The 24,847-nt window shown below is 36.5% G+C and overlaps 2 protein-coding genes across 2 annotated transcripts; both read left to right on the plus strand.

Annotated features, from left to right (window-relative positions):
- Nucleotides 1-2,460: 2,460 nt before the first annotated feature.
- mfsd4ab (major facilitator superfamily domain containing 4Ab) lies at nt 2,461-5,089 on the plus strand (the record flags this gene model as incomplete). The annotated part of the gene is made up of 10 exons (XM_079238562.1): nt 2,461-2,690; nt 2,781-2,979; nt 3,181-3,426; nt 3,524-3,686; nt 3,838-3,953; nt 4,064-4,237; nt 4,315-4,462; nt 4,555-4,625; nt 4,761-4,881; nt 4,995-5,089. 10 exons carry the CDS (start codon nt 2,461-2,463, stop codon nt 5,087-5,089), a joined length of 1,563 nt encoding a protein of 520 aa, XP_079094688.1.
- A 9,965-nt stretch (nt 5,090-15,054) lies between these two features.
- Nucleotides 15,055-24,218, plus strand: LOC306755094 (cell division control protein 42 homolog). The gene is made up of 6 exons (XM_079239348.1): nt 15,055-15,180; nt 15,736-15,884; nt 16,045-16,117; nt 16,731-16,840; nt 21,871-22,068; nt 22,877-24,218. The coding sequence occupies exons 2-6, from the start codon at nt 15,780-15,782 to the stop codon at nt 22,964-22,966; spliced, it is 576 nt and encodes a 191-aa protein (XP_079095474.1). The 5' UTR covers nt 15,055-15,180; nt 15,736-15,779; the 3' UTR covers nt 22,967-24,218.
- Nucleotides 24,219-24,847: the final 629 nt, after the last annotated feature.

Here is a 24,847-nt window from a genome sequence, read left to right on the forward strand (position 1 = left end):
TAGTGAGGTGAATAATGCACAGAACGTTTGTGTCGTCATAATGTAGAACACACAACACTGCCAGCCAACATGGCCATTTTAAAATGACTCAAATTTCCTTTTCCTTCACCAAAGGTTTTATATAAGAAGAAAATGGGCTTCAATGTAATTTCTTCTTTTTTTAACTGTTAGGATCTTGCCGTAAGCCCATATTTGCCCACAGCATCCAGACCTTCCTTTTTCATGCAATCATTAAAGGGATTAGGTATTAAGTCGTGTCTGTCATTCATCCTAAGGATGGTCCAGTTGCCTAATTCAGCACAGCACTCATCATTAGTCTTCATTGAATGTACTTATATCTCATAATGCTATTAAATCCAAAGAACCTTCAGATCTGAGTTTTCCAAGTATCTAAGTCATAAGGTGACCTTGAGATTTGAAACATTTGTTACAAATGTTTAAAATCACACCAAAGCATTTGTGAATGTTGGCATCCAAAATGACATAAAGTTGGACTGAAGACTTCAAAATCATGGATATATTCAAGAAAAAAATGTAAAAACTATGAGATTTCACAAAAACTACTTTTTTTTGTGAACTAAACTATATCTATGCTGATATGTAAATAGGTATAAATAAAAGAGTTTTCATTGCTCCCAGAGAAAAATCACCATGTGGTGTTGAGCTAACATGTTTATTGTATTCTCCATGAAATGTGAAGATTCACCAGTTCACCAGTCCTCTGTACTGGTTTGTAATCAATGCAAAACAGTACAGGTCTAAAACTTTTTTTTTTTTAAAAACAGTAAAAATGTTCAAATCTGGAGCTCATCTAATGCAACCTGAAGCGCCCTCCAAGAGTCAGAGGCTGTTTGCATCACAAAGTCAAAGATGTTTCCTTGGTAGGATAAGATCAGGCAAAACTTCATAAAATACTCTTAACAAGGCAGCATCAGGATTCCCAGATTATTTTACACCAAACACCAGTGCTATCTGTAAAACTGAAAGGCTGTTAGGTGATTTTAACTCACACACAATTTATCCAGGCAGTTGATCAACACAGAACACTATGGTGGCAGCAAATACAATGAAAACACAGGGAAAAGACATTTTTCATATTTTGCTATCTGCAATCTTTTTTTTCCATCTGCACCATTTTTGACACGTGCAAAGAATTTTGTGCATCTGAGAATGATCCACATCAGCATCCTTGAAGTCTCCCAGCATCACTGGAAAGAGTCATTTGGTGAGATTTTAAGATGAGGCATCTTAGAAACATAGCTCTTCTTTGAGAAGCACCTCGTCTCCTTGGAAAGCCTGATGCTAAAATGATACATTTACAGCAGGAATTTGCTCAGTTGCAGAAGTAAAATGGTTTTTATCTTTTCTTTGCAATTTTTCATTTTGAGAGAACTGCAGGCATTTAAATGTAACAGAAACAATTTCAATTGTCCTAAAACATTAAGAAAATTGCATCAGTAGCAGTACATCTTTTGGTGAGAGGTGAGTAGCTAGTACACCTGCATAGAATAATTTAATAATGATAACTGCTTATCAGATACATCCATTACATGTCATTTCTCACCTGAAAACCCCCAAAAGGCAAATAGGAAATCATAAAAGCAAGCCTTTAAAAAGTAAAACACTGGGTGACAATAAAAAAGCTACATTCTTCTTTCACTAAAACAGTAAAACTTACTAAAAAATGTTTGATAACCGGCAACAGTATCACAAAATTTCTGCATTTCATCCACAAAAGTACTAATTTTATGTGAAACCTGGGATGTATATGTTGACATTGTCATAGGTTAAGTGAAATTTGGTTTTGATGAAATGGGTGTAGAATTATAGTTACCAGGATCCCTCTCCATGAATATCTTGACTAAATATCTGACTAGGAAGTGTAGAAACACAAACAATTTACCATCAACCCTGCAGAACAGCCGTATTCACTGTAAATACAGTTATAAAGCAAAGTTAAACTATATTCATTTCTAATATTAAATTATTACTTATTATAAACTTATTAAATTCTCATGCAATATCCAATGCTTCCAAATAAGCGCCTCTGAGCTGTCCAGGTTTTAAAAGAAAAAGACAACCCGTACATGAGACATCTGTGTGTCACTGCTTCCTGGATGATACATTTACCATTAAAAAGTCTCAGAAATTCGTGACATACAAATCCTCACTTGTAGCATTTCACCAGACTCTTCTTCATTGTTAATTATTGACACAATTTGAATAGGGATATCATCGTTGGAAGGATTTTCATTTAACCCATTAACTCAGTTAAGCAATTCAAGGAGAAAGGTGCGAGAAGCTTTAAAAGCGCCTCAGAAACCCATCACACCAGAACAAGTGTCTGCAGATCCTTTCAGAGCTGCTTTCTTATTTTGCTGTTTTAATACATAACAGTTCAATCAAAAAGATATAAAAGCGTGCTTCCTTATAGAAGTACGTCTGTTTCTTTTGCTCAAGATGTTTGTAGATGAGCGGATTGTAACTCTTTTTAAACGGAATGCCCATCACACACTGACTTACTGGAGTGTTTTCTTTAGCTTTGGCCTTTGCATTGCTTTCCTTGGACCCGCAATTTTGGACTTGCAATGTCAAACAAACTCGACACTTAGTGAGATCACTTGGGTGTTTTTTGCCCAGCAGTTCTGCTTGTTGATTGGCAGCTCTGTTGGTGGCATTTTCAAAAGAACGTAAGTGTCATCCCTCCAAGGCGCAGGTGTTTTAGTGGCAAAGAGGTTGTCAACATTCTAACTTTTTGTGTCTCTGCTCTTTTGTTAAAGGTTGTTCAGCGCTCTTGCTGCCTTATTTGTCTCTGCTCTCATCATTTCTGTTGTTTTTGCCATCATCCCTGTGTGCAATAATGTCGTTGTGCTGGCCATTGCCATGGCTGTGTCTGGTTTGGCGATGGGTGTTATCGACACTATTGCCAACATCCAGCTGGTCACCATCTATCAAAAGGACTCTGCTGTTTTCTTACAGGTGAAAAAGGCTGTTGTAGTTCACCTTATCTGTTAAAATGCTAACATCAGCAAGTAAAAATGCTTTTGTTTCTTCTTTATTTAAATATTTTTTAAAAAAAGATGCTCAATAGGAGTGTTAAATCAGAAATGAATGATATACTGCAGTACTCAAAAAAAACTCCAGTAAAATAATGTCCCTGGCCTTTCTACACTTCTGCAGGCTCTGCACTTCTTTATTGGGTTCGGCGCCCTGGTGAGCCCACTGATTGCAGATCCTTTCCTTTCTGAGTCTGGCTGTGGGAATCACACAGGGAACGAGACTGAGATGATACATCATTTCAGGAGCATGCTGAGAAACAGTCCGATTGCAGGGCACAACATAACTCAGATCCCCACGCCCCATGAGGGAGGGGAGGCGGAAAAGTCTAGTGTGCACTATGCTTTCTGGATCATGGCTCTTATCAATGTAAGACACTGAGGGAAAAAAATACACGTGCACAGGATTTCTTTCTTGTTTCATTTGACAGTTGAGATAAAAAGACTAATCGTGTGTGTTCTCTCAGCTGCCCGTGCCCATCGCAGTCCTGTTTCTGATGTATCGGGAGCAGCTGATCCCATGCTGCCCCAGCAGCACTCCACGGCTTTTGGACAAGGATGAACTAGCAATGGAGACCCAACAGGGGGCTGAAGGCCCAGAGCAGGAGAACAAGGAGCATGAAGCTGGGGGTAAAGATTTGGGAGAAGAGTTTTTTAGGGGGTATTATTATTTTTAATGATGAATGCACACTATCCTGAGCCTAAGCTAAGATAAAAACAAAACAATAAATGCACACTTTGTGCAGACTAATCTGTCATCCGTGACTCTGTGCTTTTTTAGGTCATGGGAATATCTTCAGCTGCTGTCAGAATGATAACCTGCGCAGGCTGCCAGTATCCTTCTTTATGATTCATATTCTTGGAGGGATGGTGCTCTTTATGACCGATGGCATTGTGGTGAGTGAGAAGTGCAGATAAATCACATGATAGTCAAGAAGTATAGAAAATCTGCATCTCATTAGGCATAAAAAGTAGGCCGCGTGAAATAACCTGGCTCTTCTCCTCAGGGTGCTTACGCTGGGTTTGTGTACACCTACGGTGTTGCGCCACCGATATCATTGGCTCATAAGACAGCAGGTTACCTGGCTAGCATCTTTTGGGCAGCCATCACTGCTGGACGTCTCTTGTCTATACCTCTCTCATATCGTTTCAAGCCTGTGAGACTGCTCATGTTCAACCTGGTGAGGCCAAAGAAAAGCTCCAGCACTGAACATTACACACACCACATTTCCAACCTTGAACTCTTTTTCGTTTACAGGCAGGAGGCATTGTTACTGGGCTGATGCTACTTATTTTCTACACTAGCAGCACCTTTCTTTTCGTTGGAACATGTTTATGTGGGCTTTTCCTGAGCAGCATTTTCCCCTGCATGCTTGCCTATACTGAGGACATCCTTGATTACCAGGGTACATCATATTGTTTATTGCACAATGATAATGCTACGGTAGTGAAATCAAAGCAACAGAAAATCACACAGATTGTGCATCTCTTTGTTCAGGCTGTGCAACTTCCGTTCTGGTGACGAGTGCAGGAATGGGAGAGATGGTGATGCAGGTTCTGGTCGGCTCAGTAAGTCTTAGACGATTCTGCTTCTTCAAAGACAGCCTACAGAAGTGAAGATCCAGGCTTATAATTGTGAAAAAAAACATCTGGTGCTGATTTGGATTCATGTACAGAAGTTTAATGCTGCTGTCTTATCCCCAGATTATTCAAAGTAAAGGCAGTTACAGCTTCCCTCTGTGTGGAATGATAATCGGCTGTATTGGTTTTATCCTCTTCATTGGTCTCCTGCTGTTCCATCGAATGCATAGAAATTACCTCACAGGTACAGCAACAAACCCAGTCCTCATGCTTAAAAATCAATTATCGTATATGTGCTGTGTTGTTTGCTTTCATTTCCCCACTACCCCCTTTTACAAATCCCCTTGCTCTCCACAGGAACGTCAAAGAAATCAGCAATGGTGGAGGAGCCAGTAGCAGAGCAGAATGGGTCGGCGAAAACTGGAGAAACAGAAAAGAAAGAAATGAGCTGAGAGGGGAAGAATTACTGTTGTATGATTATTTAGTCTTTTATTATTCCTGTTAAAATGACAAAATATTTGCAGAGCAGAAAGTGCGCCAATGTTGGAGATCATTGTTCATTTCAAAGTTTTTTTTTCTTTTTTTAATTATAGACAGCTGTCATCAGATCAGAGACAAGAGTGCTTAATGTGATGTAAAGAAAACTGACTATTTAGGAAATGATTGATGCATTTTATTGTTTGTCTTCACGTGTTTGCTGTGTGTTTGTATAATGTAAGAGTAATACAAGGTTATCCTGATATAGTTTAACAACTCAGTGTTTTCTTTACTTTTAAATGATATATTCAAGGGGACTGCCTCCGGTTTTACATCCATCTAACATGTGAAGGGAACTTTGTACTCTGAAAAGTTAGCCTGAGAGAATAAACTACAAACCTCAAACAGAGTTATACCATTTCCAAACACGCAACCTGACAATCTGTAACTTTTGCTGCCAGAAAATAAGGGCAGTCTGTTTGCCACAATTGTACCACGAAAAGAATGTCAAGCTCTCATCTCCTTTTGATTATAAATTACTTTATTAATCTTAAATGTTTGTTCTGGATTGAGGCATTGTTGGAAAATATCTGGTCCCCAAGTTGTCATCCATGTCAGTGGCCTACAGCATGGCTCCAAGACAACCAAAATAAATAAAGACATAAACATCATGTTTCAAACTTAATTTTTCTTACAGAGCGTCTGCTAATACCTGCACCAAGACAACATGTCCAGAAAAGATGAGCTTGTGGGAATAAATGTATAAAATCCAAAGCAGTTGTTTCAGTCTTGTCACTAACAGCACAGAAGGAAAACAGTCACTTTGGAGCACATAATCCATCTTTTTCCATGAGGACTGTTCAGTCAAATGAGATAAAATATTTGTGCATCTGCGTTCCCATAAGCTGGAAGTTTATTTTTATTTTTAACAGCACACCCACAAGTAGATACCTTGCCTGGGATGTGCAGGAGTTTAATGCTGTTGTCTTGTCCCTTCCTTTAAAAAGCCACAAATCTATAACATCACAAATCATCATATTGATGTCAGCCTTAGATTATATTAGTCATCTCAGCTGGAGGCCTGCCCTACTCATGACGCTGATCAAATTCAGGACCTTGGAGGTGAAAAATGAGCGCAAGAGGTTAAAGCATTGACCTCAACAAGCTGACATTTGTTTTGATTTCAGAACGTAAGTGAAATCCTATTATGCTGCTGGATGCAACACAAACATTGCTTCTAATTCTGGCCTATTGCTGGAGAGTCTGATAAGCAGAATCAATTCTGCTTTGCTGCTCTCATCTCCTTTTGAATGTCAGCGGATATAAAATATTTAGCCCTGAACTTCAGATTTCATAATCCATAACTTTTAATTTGTCAAGGCTGTGCGATGGACACTCAGTGGAGATTAACTACGCCACAGCGTCATATTTTGCAATCAGATACAACTCTTTTTAGACCTGGTTAAGAAACAGTAAAGGTGTAGGAAACAAACCTAATGAAAAACTGAGTCACTAAGCTTGTTCCCTTTTTGCTGTAAATGTCAGAACACATACTTCCTCATGAATTAAGTTACTCATTTGATGACAGTCTGAGAATTTGTGATGAGCTAATGTGGGAACAGAACTGTGTTAAAACAAAAGATAACTTACTCAGCAGAGCTGATGAGAAGAGTGAAAGCAGCTTTTTCTGCCAAGAAATCACTGACAACTAAAATGGTACAATAAAAAAATTGTCTTTCTTTTCAGAAAATACTTTTTTACAAAAGGTTTTGACTCAAAAGCTTTATTTACTTCTAGTCAATCTATTTTAATGGAGGAAGAAAACTTAATATAAATATACATATACATATACATATACATATACATATACATATACATATACATATACATACATGGGTTGTTGACCTTAACACATGAATGGGATGTGGTCTGTCAGTATAAGATTAAACTTTACACGTGCAAAATGTTTCATTTAAAGACCAAATGGCATTACTTATCATCAATAGACCAATAAGGATTCATATTGAATCTTCCAAAGTTATTTTACTAGCATCAAATGCTGCATCAGGCTCTTTTCAGTCACATCTGCCTTCTGTTCAAGTTGTATACAAAGGCAATCTAACAGGAATTTGACCTAATTCACAGCCATAAAAATACATCCTCATTGTCACCCTCTTAGAATAATAGCCTAATTCATCTTTTAAAAAGTTATTCAAAACACACAAAAGATTGGCTTCTTTTAAATATCTGGTTGAGATTTTTCTGTTTTAGAAGACTGTGAAAATAATGGCCAAAGTCATATTTAAAAAGTTTTTACAAAAACACAAAAAGTTGGTTTCTTGTAAATATCTGGTTAAGTTTTTTGTCATTTTAAAAAGACTTTATAAAAATTTCTTGGGCCATTATTTTAAGAGGGTGACGTTATTTTATTTATAAAGAAGAGTTTTACATAGAAAATGAACAAAGCAAATAAAGGCAGATTTTTTAAACATGTCTCAGAGCTCACACTCAGTTTAGAAACATATCTGTGCATGAAGGCAGTAAAACAAGACAACACAGATGTTTTATTCATTGAAGTGTGTTAATCTATGTTAAATTACTTGTCAAGCGGTAAATTTACTGATGAGCAACGACACAAACATTAACAGTCAACTCACATGACTTACAGGCAAATACCACAAGAGCCTGTTTAAACTGCAGATTTGTGGGTTGGGGATAGGAATGGGGGGGGGGGGGTTGAAAAAAGTGCAAAAGCAGAAGTAATGTTTAGTTTTCCAAAACAAGCCTGTCTGCTTTGCACTGTGTTGCACAAAAATGAAAGAAGTCAAACAAATGTCAACGGGGAGAGGATGTAGGACGCTTCCTCTGATATTTTTATTGGAAGAGAAACAACACAAGTCAGTATGTCACCATAATCACACGATTGTTTCAGGACAGTTTCTGTTCGGAGTTTCCTTTGTGGGATTCGGTCATCTTTGCTGCTTTTTCATATAATGTTCACACGTTAAGCCTAAATATTTACAAACCTTAAAGGTCTAGAGTGAAACAGTGACAGAAAATTTGATCCATCATTTTATGCCGTATATCTACTACTTTACAAAGTAAACTGTTAGTATTTTTCTTATAATAGCTGTGTTTGTGCCATCATTCTTAGTGTCACTGAAGAGACAAACAACTAGGTGCTACAAAGGTGCTAGAGCATCATTTGGGGTAAGGAACACCTTAAAAAGCACATAGATGAAGACAGTATACATGTGCACTACTTTGAAGCTATGTGTAGTACTGTTGTTGACCAGCCACCGTCCATTCACAACTGTAGCAGGTATTCAAGTTATTTCAATCCCCATCTTTATCACTGGATGTCCCGTAATTCTTACACACCAAACTTCAAATGACTTTCACAAAACTCTGGTACTGATGGTTATTGTCTAACCAGGAGATTTGTTTCTGTGGATGTTGCAGTTGCATATGTACTCTACACAAACCACCACAATAGTTCTGTTTTCTCATGTAACAGAATGTACTTTTGTTTATAAGCGGACACTACTCTGGAGTTTATTTAGGCTGTTGGAGTTTATTTTTCACTTCATATAATCCAGATCAGATCTGAGCCCAGGGGGGACCATATCACATTGAAAAATCAATTTTAAGATGTCTCCAAAGTCATCATGCATGATGGATGAGAATTGTTCTTGCAGTTCAACAGTATAATATATTACTATTATTACAACTATATATTACAATAGTTCAATATATTACTATTGTTATTGCTTAAACAAGGTGTTTCTTTGTTATTTTAGATAAATAGACAGACAGACAGACAGACAGATAGATAGACAGACAGACAGACAGACAGATAGATAGACAGACAGACAGACAGACAGATAGACAGATAGATAGATAGATAGATAGATAGATAGATAGATAGATAGATAGATAGATAGATAGATAGATAGATAGATAGATAGATAGATAGATAGATAGATAGATAAAAACTCTTGTTTAAATCAAGATATTTTCGAACATGAACTTCTAAATAAACTTTGACAGAATTAATTAAGTTCAGTCGAATCAGATAGTTTGTGCTTCACCTCTACAAGCAGAAAAACACCATTTTTCATTATGGTACTGGAATCAGCTGCATTATCATTAACGTATTAGAATATAAGCTGCCACAAAATGGCAAATTTAATCACATTAACATGCAATAGATGTGAAACAATGAGACGAACAATAATATTGTTCATTCCACAGAAAATTACATCTGCAAAAGATTTTCCAACATGTTGCAAAGTCTAATTAGACCATGCAACTGGATGTAGATAAGCTGGGGAGAAAACAACTGAATACTGCCACTTGGATGGCAGCCTGTTCTGCAGTGCCACCTACTGTTGAAGAAAGTCGTTTTTCAGATCCCATGCAGACATTCTCACAAGAGACATCATACTGAGGAGATCCTGGGTTGCTTTTCTTAAAGACTCAAAAGAGGCTTGGATTCTGCATGTTTCTTTTGTAGTTGTTAATTGTGGGGTTATATGTATTTCAATAGGGGTATATGTATGTTCAATTCTCTGTCAGTATGAGGATTAAAGGTGGCGTATGTAAGATTTTCAATATTTTCAAAATAAATTAACTAAAAAAAAAACTACGATCATAATTAGATAGTTTTTTTTTAAACATGTAGGTTCCAGTCTGTCCATATTTGATGTGTTATTAAATTACAAGTTTAATTAATGACAATAAAGACTCTTTTTAAATGTTTGCCTACCAGTAAAAAATAAAAGTGCTTTTTGTCATTTGTCATTAATTAAACTTGTCATTTAATAACGCATCAAATATGGAAAGACTGGAACCTACATGTTCAAAAAACTATCTAATTATGATTGTAGTTATTTTATTAGTTAATTTATTTTGAAAATATTGAAACTCTTACATACTCCACCTTGAAAGAAGTAAAAGTTGAAACAAGAAAGTAGGAGCACAATATTTGTGAATAACAATTATATTTATGAAGAAAAAGTATTTTAAGTATGACTATAGTTCACACTGAGAATCCACAAAATAAAAATCATTGAAAATATATTTTTTTTAAATTTCCATATGTAAGAAATTCAAACCCAGAAAAGTAAAAAGGACAGATTGGTGTTTGAAAAACACATAAATAAACCAATCATTTTTCAACAGACTGATGATAAATAAATAAATAAATAAATAGATAAATCAAATTTAAAAAGCATTTCCATCAAAACAATGAAGAAATAATGCCTCATGTTCCAGAGCAAACTAGCTCATCTATCATCTGACAACATGGTGGAAGCTTTGTAACATTGTAGGATTTCTATACAAATACAAACACAGATCTACACAGCTTGATTTCGAATGAGTAACTTTATTGCACAATGACAAGGAAGGAAAGGAAGCCCTCAGTTGTTGTACACTACTTCTGCTTCATAGATGTACTTTCAGCCACACTATGAAGACTGCGGGAATATTTGTCAGCCTCTTCAACGGTAATTATGTAACAGTATCATTATTTACTGCAGTTATGAAACAAAACAATCATGTAGAAAAGAAATATCTGAGAAGCTAATATGAGAAATGTTTTTTTTTTCCATATATTTAGCAGTTTTGGTCCTCAGTCTGCTGCTGCTAACAAAACATAATGTGGACTCAGTTCAACTGTGGGCTCCAAAGGAGGTGACAGGAACTCTCAGTGGATCGGTGATGATTCCTTGTCAGTATGACCTTGTATTCAAAGAATACACAAAGTACTGGTGCAAAGGACCTGTATATGAGTTCTGTAAGATAGTAGTGAAAACACCCAGAATCCGACCTAATAACAGAAGCTCCATCGTTGATGACACAGGAGCAGGAATCTTCACCGTAACCATGACTTTGCTCACAAAAAGTGATGAAGACGTGTACTGGTGTGTTATCGCCAGAGAAGGAAGAAATGTCCATAGACGTGTGAGGCTCTCCATCTCTGAAACAGGTATACTTCAGCTGGGTCAGTTCAGGTGCTTTATCATCACTCATAGAACAATACTACTGCTGCGTCTTCATAATTTTGTTCTGATAACCAAGAAAATCAAATATTAACCCACTGTAGAAATACAAGTTTAAATCTATGACTATAGGAGCTTTATGAGTACTTGAATATTATAAAGTTGTGTCATATCTGTGAAACAAATTATCAAGACATTGTTAAAATATTATAATAGCTGTGGGTTCCATTTATGTTGCCAGCCAACTGTCTTTGTTACGTCTGCTAAGGAGGTTATGCTTTTACCAATTTATCTGTTTGTTTGTCCGTTAGTGTTCAAGATAACTTTAAAAATTATGGACGGATTTTCATGAAATGTTCAGGAGTTGCTGGAAATGTCAAAAGGAAGAACTGATTTAATATTGGTGGTGATCCCCATTTGGATCCAGGAATTTTTTAAAGGATTCTTTAACATTGTTAGATAAGGCCATTTTCAACATTTGTGCACAAAACTCCATCGATAATGGTTGGAGCACTGAGGAAAAAACAGGTTGTAAAATATACCGAAGACTGATCCAGGTAAAGGAATCATCCTGAATATTGTGATCCACATTATGAAAAACTAGGGGGGCTTTGGAATTTTCACCAAGAGAATAAATAATGGGATACAATATGGGGAGAACTGTGGCCCTTGGCTGAGGTTTGCGCTCTCCATGTGCTTTTCTAGTTTATCTAATAAAACCTACATTCTTTATGAAAGATCAGCTTAGTGCGATAACTCAAATGTTTTTATAAAGTTCAGTCTATAAGAAATTTGCATTTGGCTTTAACTATTTGTGCTCAAATTTTTTAAAGTATTGTCTTGTTTTGTTATGCAGCAAAAGGGGAGATAAATTAAAACTTACTCTTTAAAATTGGTTTTAATCATGGGCAAGTCAAGACATTTTAAATAAGAAGGTCATAGAAGGGCGGATACTGAAAAAAAAGGGTGGCACATTTTTTATTTATTTAATTTTATTTAATTTCATTTTTTTTATTTATTTCAAAGAAGCAGAGTTTGGATATTAGCAAATAATGACATTCCAACTTAAATGGTTATTTAATTTAAACAGTAAAGCAAAAAGAGTTAATGAAGTCTTTTTAAACAGCAATTGTTTGCTTTGAATGATCCTGTATTGACTTGAATCGTTGCTGTACAGATACTTACTATTAACTGATTTTTCAACTCCCCTGTCTGTGATTTTAACAGGTGGGTTTTCCAGAGTTGAAAAATACAAATGGTATAAATTATTTCAGATACTTTATTCTCACAATAAACATGTTTCAAGCTGACATGACATCTTTTCTTATATTTAAGCTTTTTCATTTTAACTATGCTAAGGTTCAAGTCATACATGTTCATGCACAATATCTTGGAAGTGTGTGAAACCACCCAAAAGAGCATTTGAAATGTAGGATAAATACTTTTATAGCATTTTCCATATCCAACAAAATCCTATTTGAATTACCGTCCATGACTATAACGCTTCATATCATTCTCATTTTGAGACATCTCTTGTGTAATTTCAAAGGTCATTTATTTAGTTGTTAATGCAAACTTTTTTTGTACACAGTGACAACCCCATCCAGCCCTACAGAAAGCGGGTGAGTTTAAGGAAACTACTGTTCAAAACTACAGTCCTGCTAAATCACACACTTAAAACAATACAGCAACATTTCAACATTTATTATTGTTTATTGTGTATAAATGTCAATGTGTCATGCAAAGTAAATGACTTCTGTCCACTTTCATTTCCCTGTTTATAGTTGCTGGGTGATTCTGCGTTGGATCCTCTTTTTTATAATGCTGGGTTGTTTTGCATCAACACACATTGCTGTGTGGTGGATAAAGTCTGCGAGGATGAGCTACAACAATTTCATTGTCAAAACTCAAACACAAATGAGTCAACTTGGCTGATGTTTTTCGTGCATTGACATTCATAATGGACATTCATTAAGTCTGAGTTAAGCATTCATTTTTAGTGCCAGAGTTTGTCTTGGAGTCTAACTTTATACTAACCTAAAGAGTATATTAGAAAAACTGACTTTTTATCAACTTATTTGCTAATCTTTTTTTTTTTTTTTTTTTTTTTGTACTGTCATGATTTTTTTCTCCCCAAAAATGAGATAAGATTGAATTGTGGTTAGGGGGTTAATTGTGTTACTCAAAAGTTCAGCTACTTCTAAGGATTTAGCATTGTTATCATGATAAAAAGACATTAGAAGAATGGATTATGTAAACAAGGTAAATTATAAAGCTAAATTCCTTTCAGGTGCCTCAGGGGGCAAAAACTTAGACACATGCTATGTTTTGTTAGATAATTAGTGATCCTTGTCAAGCAAACTTCTTTACTATGTGAGTTGCAAGTAACTGGACATTTATACTTGCTGGTCTTTCAAATCAATCATGATTTCATTTCACTTGTGCAATCTCCTACAACAATCCTGTATTCAATATTATTTTCTATTTTCCTAGTTTGTCTTGTGTGTCACAGCATATCATGTAACACAGTCTGTAAGTGTGTGTTTCATTTCATTAAAGGCTGTTGGTAATAGTTTTTAGTTAATAGTTTGCCTGCATGGTGTGTAAAAACCCCTTAGCCTTTATTCCAGAACCATGAAACAAATTCAGCATAATTAATGTTGTTATTGCAATGATGGAATTTATTATTATTATGTCAAAATGCTTACAGCAACAGCTGTATTTATAAAACATGGACAAGCCACAAAAGAGAAATTGGCAGCCAGCAAGGATATTACCTTTGTCAGCACGATTGGATGTGAGGATATGGCATTTTTGTTGTGCCTGCATTTTTTTCCCCCTAGCAAGTGATGGGGTATAATATCTAGAGTCCTCTTTTTGTAGCAAAATTCACATTCAAGTCAAAGTGAAGCAATCTTCTCTTGGCCAGTGTAGTCCCAGGGAATGACTACAAACAATAATAGCTAATTCAGTCTTTAACACTTGTTTAATGAAAAACTTGGAAAATGTATTATGCTAACTTTTTTTCAAACATGTTAATCTAAACTCTAAATTTATCGTACTTATGTTCCTATTTACATGTATTGTTATTTGTAATAAGGGTGCGGAGCTCTCAGATACAGGATAGAAGGTAAGAGGTGACATCATCGCTTCTGCTGCATGAAGCACTCACAGGAAATACTATTAAGTTAGCAACATGGCTACAGGAAGTTGCTTTTTAAAGTAAATGCATAGGTGGAATCCAGTGGGAGTTTTAGTTTTAAGTTAGGGCAATGACAAACACCTCAAAGAAGCTACTGTACGGATCACTTTAAGTCTCATATGTTATCATTTTGGCATATATCCTATAGAATATATGCGGGTTCTGTTTTATAATAAATCTATATATTTTATTTTATTTATTTATTTATTTTTTTTAATTGTCCTGTCCAGCATTTAAGCAAGCAGACTGATGTTCTGGATGCTGTGTTCTGCTGAGCAAATTTATTTTGCCAAGGGGAGCTTTTATAGATATAATGATCCCCTTGTATTTATGGATTCTTGTTTTATTTTTCTATTTGTTTTGGATAATTGTTCGTATTACAGAGTTTTTGCTGCTGGACCGGACTGGAGAGGATAGAAAAGGGACAGAAAGAGAACAGAAAAGAAAACAGAAAACAAAAGAAAGCGATCAATGCATACACGTATATAGACAATACATACCCACCTACATACATATGTGTGGTGTACACACATTAGAACAAAACCATTGACTGTCAGGAGCACCAGAAACTAGCAAGTTAAATCAGAAAGACAGAAAGAATGAATAAACTAATAAACTAATGAATAAACTTGCTGGACGACTCAGTAACTGTGACACAGGTGAACGTTCTGAGTATATATTTTATTTTGAAAGTAATATCCGGCATAACTCAATGTGGCTTGATAGTTGTGGTGGAAGTGAGGACTCGGTAATAATCGGCTCCTTGCTGACAGACTGAACCAAGTTTGTGCTCGCTGGTGCCAACGCCCGGCGGAACAGATAGCTAACATTTGCTAGCAGTAATAACGGAGAGACTCAGGTAGGTTGCTTAAACATATTCTAACTAAATCCTTTAAAGTTTTTATCAGATACAATCCGGTGTCAGCAACAACTAAGCTCGCGTTTTTTCACAAACTATTATTAACCGGTAGTTGCTTAGCTGGCTAGCCAGTTAGCGCTGTGTGGCAATAGCTAGCGTAGCAAAGCATAGTTTGCTAAAAGAATAACAAACATGCTTTCATTTGCTGCTACCTTTTATAACAAGTGGATGGTGTGATATTTTGAAGTTCTTAACTTATTCTCAGTTTCTCAACACAGCAGGATTATTTAGATATTAAGTAGGAGGTGAACGTCGCTAGCAAACGCGAGCTTCAACACAATTCTGTTGCTAATGGGGTGTGACTGAATTAGTCCATGCGAGGAAACAGTCTTTTCCTCCTATTTGTTCCCTCTTGTTTGTTACATTTTTATTTGTATCTCTGAACGTTTAATATTTAAATGCTTTAATGTTATAGGGCTACTTTTAAAAATGCCATTTTGAATAGCCTAAAATGGCCTAACCTAAATCTGCCTTCACCTCCCCCTCGCCCTGCAGCTAAACAACGTAATATCCAGCAGCAGGAAACGAAAAGCACAGAGATGCAGACTATCAAGTGTGTGGTGGTAGGAGATGGAGCAGTGGGAAAAACATGCTTATTGATTTCATACACCACCAACAAGTTCCCGTCTGAATATGTACCAACAGTAAGTGGTGCTTTTTTTCCCCCAAACAGAGTTGTTTTGTTCTTTCTCGTGAGTGTGCACGTGTATTTTTCCTCTTAAATATGCATGTGGCCATACAAAACATGAACTATTATTATTCTCAATTTAAAAAAAAAACAACAATTATTGCCCTTTTTTGCAGGTCTTTGACAACTATGCAGTAACTGTAATGATTGGGGGTGAGCCATACACCCTTGGATTATTTGATACAGCAGGTATGGTTATTTTCATTTTCAATTTAATTAAATTTCAGACTGAAAATTGATGTGGTTCTCTGTGAAATACCATAAAACACAGCCGGAGAAAATTGACTTTCACAACATATGAATGTTTAGCGTATTGTCGTAACTCGGCCCATCCTATTGATTAAGGGGATGAAAGCAGTAAATACTACTCCTGCTATGTGGTTGTAAGCATCTATCTTGTTTTTAAAGAACTGCACCACCTAACCTCACTCTGTTTCCTTTAATATTGCATTAATTTCAGTGTAAATGACTGGTCAATATTTGTAATCTCTGGCGATTGCCCTTGCAGAATTTGATGGCCTTTAACTAATTACATTTTCAGCCATCATTGTGTACATTTCATGAAGAAAATAAACAAAGTGGCATAAACACCCCTGGTGTTAACTGGTGTTAATGCATTGCAAAGCAGAGCAACACAAAAAACTCCCATCACGTCTGTATAAGTTTCCATAGTGGTATGGGTCTTTTGTATGGGTTTCCATTTTGGCTCTGTATGGTTTAAATAAATTAAAAAAAAAAAAGCTTATTTTTTTTACTGCAACTTTTCTGTGTTGTAATAAACCTTTGTCTTGTCTTCTTTCAGGTCAGGAGGATTATGACAGGTTACGACCACTAAGCTACCCTCAGACTGATGTCTTCCTAGTCTGTTTCTCGGTTGTTTCACCTTCCTCATTTGAGAATGTTAAAGAAAAGGTTGGTGCATAAAATGGTTTTAAGAATAACTTAATTTGATAACAACTTTTGCAAGTTAAAATGGAATTGCCTTCTGATGGGGTGGAGCATTGTGGCTTTAAAAAGAACACAAGGTTGCCAGAGTGTTATCCTTCTTTAAAACAACAAACTAGATGTCCAAGGAATTAAAAAAAAAAAAGTTTACTCTTGTATTGACAATGAAATAGCAGAAATTGGTTTGCTAACTGCATGAAATAGGAATTTATACTGTAAAGCACAAGGCACTGCATGACAGCACTGTCATGCAAACAGTTTCAGGGTCTTGACGTCAGAATGTCAGTGGAATATTTTGCAGGGTTCCTATTCTACGGGCACCAGCCCACCACTCAGAAGCTAACCCCAAAGCAAAGTAACAGTTTCACTCAAGTTGTCCATTGTATGCTTTTCAATAGAAACTCTCCTCCCATGTCTCCCACTCTGGTGGGATGAGAACGAAAGAGGGTTGGCAAGGTGGAGATTTTAGATTTAAAAGCCCAGTTTTTCACATAAAGTTAAAAAAAAGAAGAAAAATCATATCACTTTTAAAAATCTAAAAGTGATATGAGAATTAAGACTGTGGAAGATTAAGCCAAACACTTGTCATTTTGAGTATATGAGCTATGAAAGATCAGTGTGTTTAGGTGATTACATGGAAAGAATATTACTTGGTTAAGATGTCCTTCGTGCTTTACGTACTTCAAATCATTGTTCCACATTGATGGAGCTAATTGGTAGGCTTGTATGATTGCCTTTACTGCTGTTATATCTCACAAACATTTAACTGTATACTTGCTTGAATGTCAGTGTTTAAAAATGAAGCTTTCTGTAATAACCTTTTACATCTTGAGAGTTTTTGAATTAGCCATTATTTGGTATTTTAGATTGCAGAACGAGTTTTATTGAAGACAATCTGGAGAAAGTTGCTGCTGCTTTCAAAGCATGATAGACAGTGGGAAGAACGTATTTCATGCCAGCATTTTTTGGTGTTGAGAGTTCAGAAGTGCCTACCAGGTGGTGGTCTTGATGAGTAAAGGGTCTGGAATGATTTTAAATGCTTTTTTTCCCCTCCATGTAGAGAACTGCAGGTCCTGAACTGTTATCAGAAGAACACCAATGATCTTGGGAGGACAAACTGTCTTGTTTTGGTCTTCTTGGGAAGGATTTGTTTGCTTAACCAAACCAGAGTTGAACTTTCTCAGTTTGTTAAGGAGGTATCTCTGCTGGATCTTTTAATATATATCTTTTTATTTTCTTTTTAAACAGTCCATATGGGTCTTCAAAGTAGGGCTGGGCGATATATTGAATATACTCGAGATATCGTGGCTAGTCCTCTGTGCGATATAGAAAATGCCTATATTCGTCATATTCGAGTATCCTGTTGTTGCGCAGTTGTTTTTAGCTGTGGGCGGGGTTTTCTCCCTCCTCCTCGACTCTGCACCGCTTTGCACAGAGAGTTAAAGCAAGCGCACCTAGTTGCGTACATAACGTGAGCTACGTGCTACGTCATGAGAGGCAACGTGTAGCCACTGTTGCGAACTTGGCAACTTTCTTGCTAAATCTGGCGACTTTTTTTGTAAAAAGCAACTAGCGACAAATCTAGCGACTTTTACTGGAGTTATTGGAGACTTTCCTGGTGTTTTGGCGACTGACTTTAAAGAGCATATTGTAAAGTTATTGTTACGAACGAGAGTCTCTCCCCATCCTAAAGCACTCAGTCGCTCCGGCTGCAGCTGCAGCCAGTCAGAGGAGCAGAGAGGACACCTGCACGACTCCACCTACAGTCACAATGAACAGCCAAATCCGCCACTGATACCGCTCTGGATTACAGAGTGGGACGTAAATTACAAAGTTTTTCACGTCACGCAAAAATAATTCATTATATTTGATTACATTCACAGCCTCTGTCACTTACTCACCTCATCCACTGTGTGTGTGACACAAGCATATTTATCTAGCTCGTCATGTCTCTAGAAAGTACAGAAAGGAGTGGGAATCAAATCCTGAATTAAAAACTGGCTGAAGCCGGTTATTGTAGACGATACGAGGTCATTCTGCCTGTATTATAAGACTGATTTCTACGGTAAACTCTGCGATTTAAAAAAAAAAAATACACAACTCAAAAACGTATCCATGAAGCAAAGCCTTATAATAGTTCAACCCAAAGCAAGCTAAAACTAAAAGACTAAATTAAAAGTAAGAAAACTACACAAATAAAAAAACATAACTGTATCATTGTCAAAGTGTCTCTTTTGGGTCACTGTGGCAGTCCCAAGCCCAGATAAAGGAAGGTTGGACATACAGCTAGTTATTCCACAAAACATATCAATCCTTTGGTTAAATTTGATATTTGATAATCTAACATTTAATAAAACAGGACAAAGCTGATTTATACAATGTGGTTTTAATGGTATTCAAAATAATTTTTCAAAGGGATAGACTGTTTCAGTGGCAAGAAAAGAATAGAAGAAAAATAGTACAGGATCCATCATCTGGCAGTGGTTTGGATACCGGAGAGAAGATGTTGACCAAACGACTGTCGTATGCAAAGTATGTCGCAAAAATGTCGCCACAAAAGGTAGTAGTACCACAAATTTATTTCATCATTTGAAAAGTCCCCCCCTAGAGCACCTATTTTCATACGTTGCATTTATTACATCATGCAAAGGCACTTTATTTTGTTTTAAAATAACATGTTTCTGCCACTGCTTTAACTGATCAATAAGTACGGTTTTGATCAATTTGCTTCATTAAAATTTCATCCTTTTGGCATGAATGTTTAAAATCAGCATATCATAATGCAGTATGAACAAAGATGTTTTAATGGAGACACAAAATCATCTTACTGATGTGATTGTATGCACCAAAGCATTAATTCAAGGCTAAGGTAAGTATCGAGATATCGGGGTCCTCTTCGCCGAGGGCTGCCCCTGCTCTGACTGCATGGGTGTTGCTGTGGGGGCTGTCCCTGTCTGGTGGGTCGGGATCCAGCGCTGCAGCTTTACGGTTGTGGCGTGGGTCCTGTCTGCCCGGACCCGGGTGGCCCCCATGGTGATGGCCTGGGTGGTCTTGGTTGGGGGTAGCCCTTTGTGTAGAGGCTCCCTGAGAATACCGTTTCCTTATCTGGTGCACATTTGGTGCAAATGCACCTGGCCATTCATTCATCTTCTTTTAACTGTTACAGGGCAAATAGGGCATGGGTGAGAGTGGTTGTGGGTGGGTGAAAGGGGATGTGTATGTGTGTTAGTGTTTTATCTATTTTGATGTAAATTGTTTTATAATGTAAAGCACTTTGTATTATTTTTAAGCACGAAAAGTGCTATACAAATAAAGTTTGATTTGATTTGATATATCGTATATCGTGACATGCCATAAAAATATCGGGATATTACTAAAAGGTCATATCGCCCAGCCCTACTTCAAAGTCATATCCTGAAAGATAGTAGCGCTTACCAGCCCAAATGAGTCCAAAGCTGCTGTTGTGCCATAGTATAGCAGTGAGTGGGATGTTTCTAAAGTCTACTACCAGACTGCACCAGGGAAGCTTTGACAGGAGGCAAAACAGTGTGATGTTGCCTAAACTGAATTCCACTAACAAAATCCTGTACATAAGGCAATCCCATGTTGAATGTGTCATCCACTGCATTGTTTGCTAAATTAGCAAACTGTAGGGGGTTTGGTGATGAATGGAAATGCAGTAAATATATTAAAAATAATTTGTACATTTATAATGAGTTTGAAAGTCAGTATTTGGTATGAACACAGCTTAAATCCTCCTTGGTAAGCTTGATTATTTCCAAGTCTTCAGGAATTGTTCTTGAGGCTTGATGGAGGATATTCAAACCTAATGTGGAAGTCTGAAACTTGTAACTGTTCCTCGTCTGACTCAGCAGTCAGTATCTTGGCTCGGGGTAGGGTTCAGTCAATTTTGTCATAATTTGGTCTGAATATAAGGAGAAAAAAACAAATCCTGTCTCTGAGCAGAGAAACTTTTCCTTCCTCTGGTGTCACTAAAGCAGACTAGGTCTTACCTTGCAACTTCAGTGGAAATCTGCAAAAACATTACATAAACCATATTCTGACAGCATTAGTGTTATGTAGGGACCACATGTAATAAATAAATGACTTCCTTACATCTGTTTTGTATTTTTTTCTGTAGCGCATTTGCAGGGAATAACCGAAGTCTGAGACTTTACAGACATCTCCTGGATATGATGTAGGCTAAGTAGCTGGTACAAAAGGAAGTCTTATTTATAGGCTACAAACACTAAACTATTCTTACAGCACATTGCAATATAGGTAGTGACCCATCATCTGTACCCTACCTTGCTCCTTTTCAGCCTTTTCTTGCTGTTGTGGGATCCAGAAAACTGTCAAAACAGTCCAATATAGGCTCCATTTCTCTCCATAAAAGAAATAAAATGCATCCAAGTACCACTAAATCATGTGTCAGATCCTGCGCATTTCTGATCAAATCACAGAGATGTCCATTCGCATTAGTAGTAGTAGTATCACAGGGCTTCAGAGAAAAATATAGTAGGTAATTTGTGGGGGAATTATTACTTCACAAAATACCAAAATGGCTGATATGCACCATTATTACAAATAATGTGTTCTATAGGTGAAAATAATCCTGTCAGAATCGGACTATAGACATCCTTGTCACAGCTGTCTTTTTTAACACTCTTGATAAGTTAACACCCAAATCTTTCTGAAAAAAACAAATCAAAATGCATCTGCAAGTTAGTGATTGCAAAGAACAAAGTATTTTACAGTGTAAAATACACTGAAAGCTTGTTAGTGAAGGAGTGGTTACCTGCGGACTAGCACTGAATGAGAGTTCAGGTAATCTGTGAGATGACTTTAAATGAAGCAGTATCCTACATGTAATTGATTAATTCAAGCATCCATTTAACTCCTAATTTGAGTGTTTAATTGCTTTGTGTGTGTGTGTGTGTGTGTGTGTTCCTTCCTTCCTTCCTTCCTTCCTTCCTTCCTTCCTTCCTTCCTTCCAGTGGGTTCCTGAAATTACTCACCACTGTCCCAAGACTCCATTCCTGTTGGTGGGCACTCAGATTGACCTGCGTGACGACCCCTCCACAGTGGAGAAGTTGGCTAAGAACAAGCAGAAGCCAATCACCCCCGAGACAGCAGAAAAGCTTGCTCGGGACCTTAAAGCAGTTAAATATGTGGAATGCTCGGCTCTAACTCAGGTAAGATTTCCCCTCTAACAACCTTGAATGTTTCTCTAAAGGCATGCGGTGAATGTGTTCCTAACAACGAGGCTGGAAATGCTTTGCCTTGTCTGTTGCTAACAGCATTTGGCTAAAAACTCCATCTAACTGTGTGTACCCGTTTCTCCCTTCTTTTTCCTTTTTCTGTAGCGGGGACTGAAGAACGTATTTGATGAGGCTATCCTAGCCGCTTTAGAGCCCCCTGAAACTCAGAGAAAGAGAAAATGCTGTTTGTTCTGATGTCTTCTTGCATCTCGCTTTGCCTCTCGATCGTCTGCTGCTTAATCATTGTAAAGAAATGTCTCACTTAAGTAACCACAAGCTCTTTTAAACTTTAAAGCTTTGTGCCATTAACTCTTCTGTTTCCTTCTGTTTAAACGTGCTTTCTTTTCAACTTGGCCTAATCACCATTACCCATGCTGCCTAAGATGATGGAGTGCCAATCTTGTGTTCTACTTTGTTGTCTCATTTTTAAAAACATCCTGTTATCGTCACAGTATTGAGCTCATCTGTTGTCCTACCAAGCATTTAGGATACCCTCTGTCTTAGACAGGAGTAACAGTTTCTTTTTTTCTCCTGCTTCATTGGTTTTGTCATGAGTTTTTTTTTTTTTTTTTTTTTCCCCCACTCAAAACTTGATCATAAGGATTCTTGTATGTTATTTGAATAAAGGAACATTTTGATTGCCCTGCTCCATTTCTGCTCAGATTTCTCTAGCGTTTAGTTCCACTGGATGTTCATGTATATTCAGAATAGCTGTGTTTATAATAATATTTTGTTTCCACAGAAAGGATTAAAGAATGTGTTTGATGAGGCAATACTGGCTGCCCTGGAGCCTCCCGAGCCTAAGAAAAGACGTAAATGTGTTCTGCTCTAAGTTCCTTTGCATTTTTCTTCACATCCTTTTCTGAAAATAGGTTAACAGAACTGAAGCAGTTTTCCATACAAGCACATTCCATCATGAGTTGGGATATGCTTAAATATTAGCCTTCTCACTGACTTAACCTAAAAACATATTTGATGTGTTGAATGATTTTAAGATCAAATAACATTTTGTTATTGTGTGGGATGATTTGATGCCACTGAAACGGTCATACATGATATCAGCCCTGAGTTTAAACCACCAACAAAATGGAAAAGAGACAAGGAAATCATTATTTGATCACATGGTAATAGATTTTATTATCTGAAGTGTTATCCCAAAAGAAATATGGGATGTTTTTCCTTTTTTCCTTCTCTCTTAAACAGGCATTGTTAAAACTGTCCTGTGGAAAAAAAAACAACAAAAAAACAAGTAGGTGATGATGATTTATTAAAATGATGAAGAATCGGTTGTAATTTCTTTTGACATAAAAACTACATTTCATTTATATCTTCAGTTCTTAAATTAGTGAAGTTTACATTTAATTCACAGAACTCAAATAGTTTCCAGACTTTTTTTTTCTTTAAAAGTCCTTATTTTATAGTTAATAAGAGTTTGCAACTCTTTGCAAACATTGCCTCCAAATGCATCTTAGGAAATAGATTTTTTTTTTCTTAGTATCCATTTCAGCTTTAATTAACTTGGGGGAAGGTAATTTGTATGTAAGAGACACAAGATTTAAGAGATGTTTTGGATGCCTGTTACTATGGAAACTTTAAAACATATAGGCCAGAATGTCACCATTTGACTGTTTAGAAGTAATTGGGAAATAATTTGGTTTGTTTTCAACTGAAGTGAGTTAGTCGGGAGGTAATGTAAGCCTTGAATGACGATCAGACATTGAACTTTGTAGAAGTATATCTGCTTTTAATGCCGGGCTGATGAACTGTTTTATAACCTGCACACACCTGCAGCAATGCTGCAGCTTTAAGTTTGAAGTCTTGTTAAAACTGTTGAACTGAACCAATGATATTTGCATTTGTCTTTTAGTACATCCATGCCTATTGTGAGCGATTGAATATGACTTGTAAATATAGTGAAAATAACTTATTTACTGAATGAAACCTGTGCATCGCTAAGGAGATGACACTGAAATCAAATTAAACAGGAAAATGTTTTGAGTCTTTGATTTTTATTAATCTTGACAAAGTTTTACTGTATTTGCTTGTATGAAAGCACCACAATAAACCAGTATTATTAAATCTTATATGTTTTGTGACTTGCTTATTGCTATCCAGGAATATTTTAAACTGTAAAATTAACACAGTGAAGGAATTTCAGAACAATTAAAGGTAATTGCAACTAATTACCAAAGGTCACTGAAGATTTTATTTCATTTTAACATTTTTGTTTTCAGTCCAGTTGAACTCCAGTACATTTTTGTTGGTGTTCCAACAAATAAGCTTAGTTTCTTCATTCAGTATATACAGATCTGTTCAGTCAATATGAACAATCACTAAACCCAGATTCAGATATCAAAGAACAGACATCAGTGTTGGCATCTCTGCTTGACATATTTTGAGATTTAGAGAAAATTTGATGCTTGAATTTAATAAAGGATTAAAATGCATTTTAAGCTCAGCTGTGACAAAACACTCAAATTTACAAATAAAAACAGAAATCCCTTTCGTGTGCAGTGATTCTGTGACTGGCTTCAGTGTGAGTCTGATGGAAAAAGGTCATAAACTTCAGAAACCGTATCTTTGGCATTGTGGATAAAATGGGCTTATCTGACTCCTGGTCCAGAGTCCTCGAAAACATTGTTCATCTGAAAACAAAAACAAAAGTTTGACCTTTCCTTTAATCAGTAACTTCACTAAAGTTTACTGTACGTCA

This window comes from Telmatherina bonti (genome assembly GCF_933228915.1).
Source record: "Telmatherina bonti genome assembly, chromosome: 4".
NCBI classification, from domain to species: domain Eukaryota; kingdom Metazoa; phylum Chordata; class Actinopteri; order Atheriniformes; family Telmatherinidae; genus Telmatherina; species Telmatherina bonti.

What these genes read in the sequence shown, in the direction of transcription:
- LOC306755094 (XM_079239348.1), top strand. Translation starts at nt 15,780, where the DNA reads ATGCAGACTATCAAGTGTGTGGTGGTAGGAGATGGAGCAGTGGGAAAA. An exon ending in TGGATTATTTGATACAGCAG is followed by an intron (nt 16,118 to 16,730) that starts GTATGGTTATTT and finishes GTCTTCTTTCAG; the next exon opens with GTCAGGAGGATTATGACAGG. An exon ending in AATGCTCGGCTCTAACTCAG is followed by an intron (nt 22,069 to 22,876) that starts GTAAGATTTCCC and finishes TTGTTTCCACAG; the next exon opens with AAAGGATTAAAGAATGTGTT.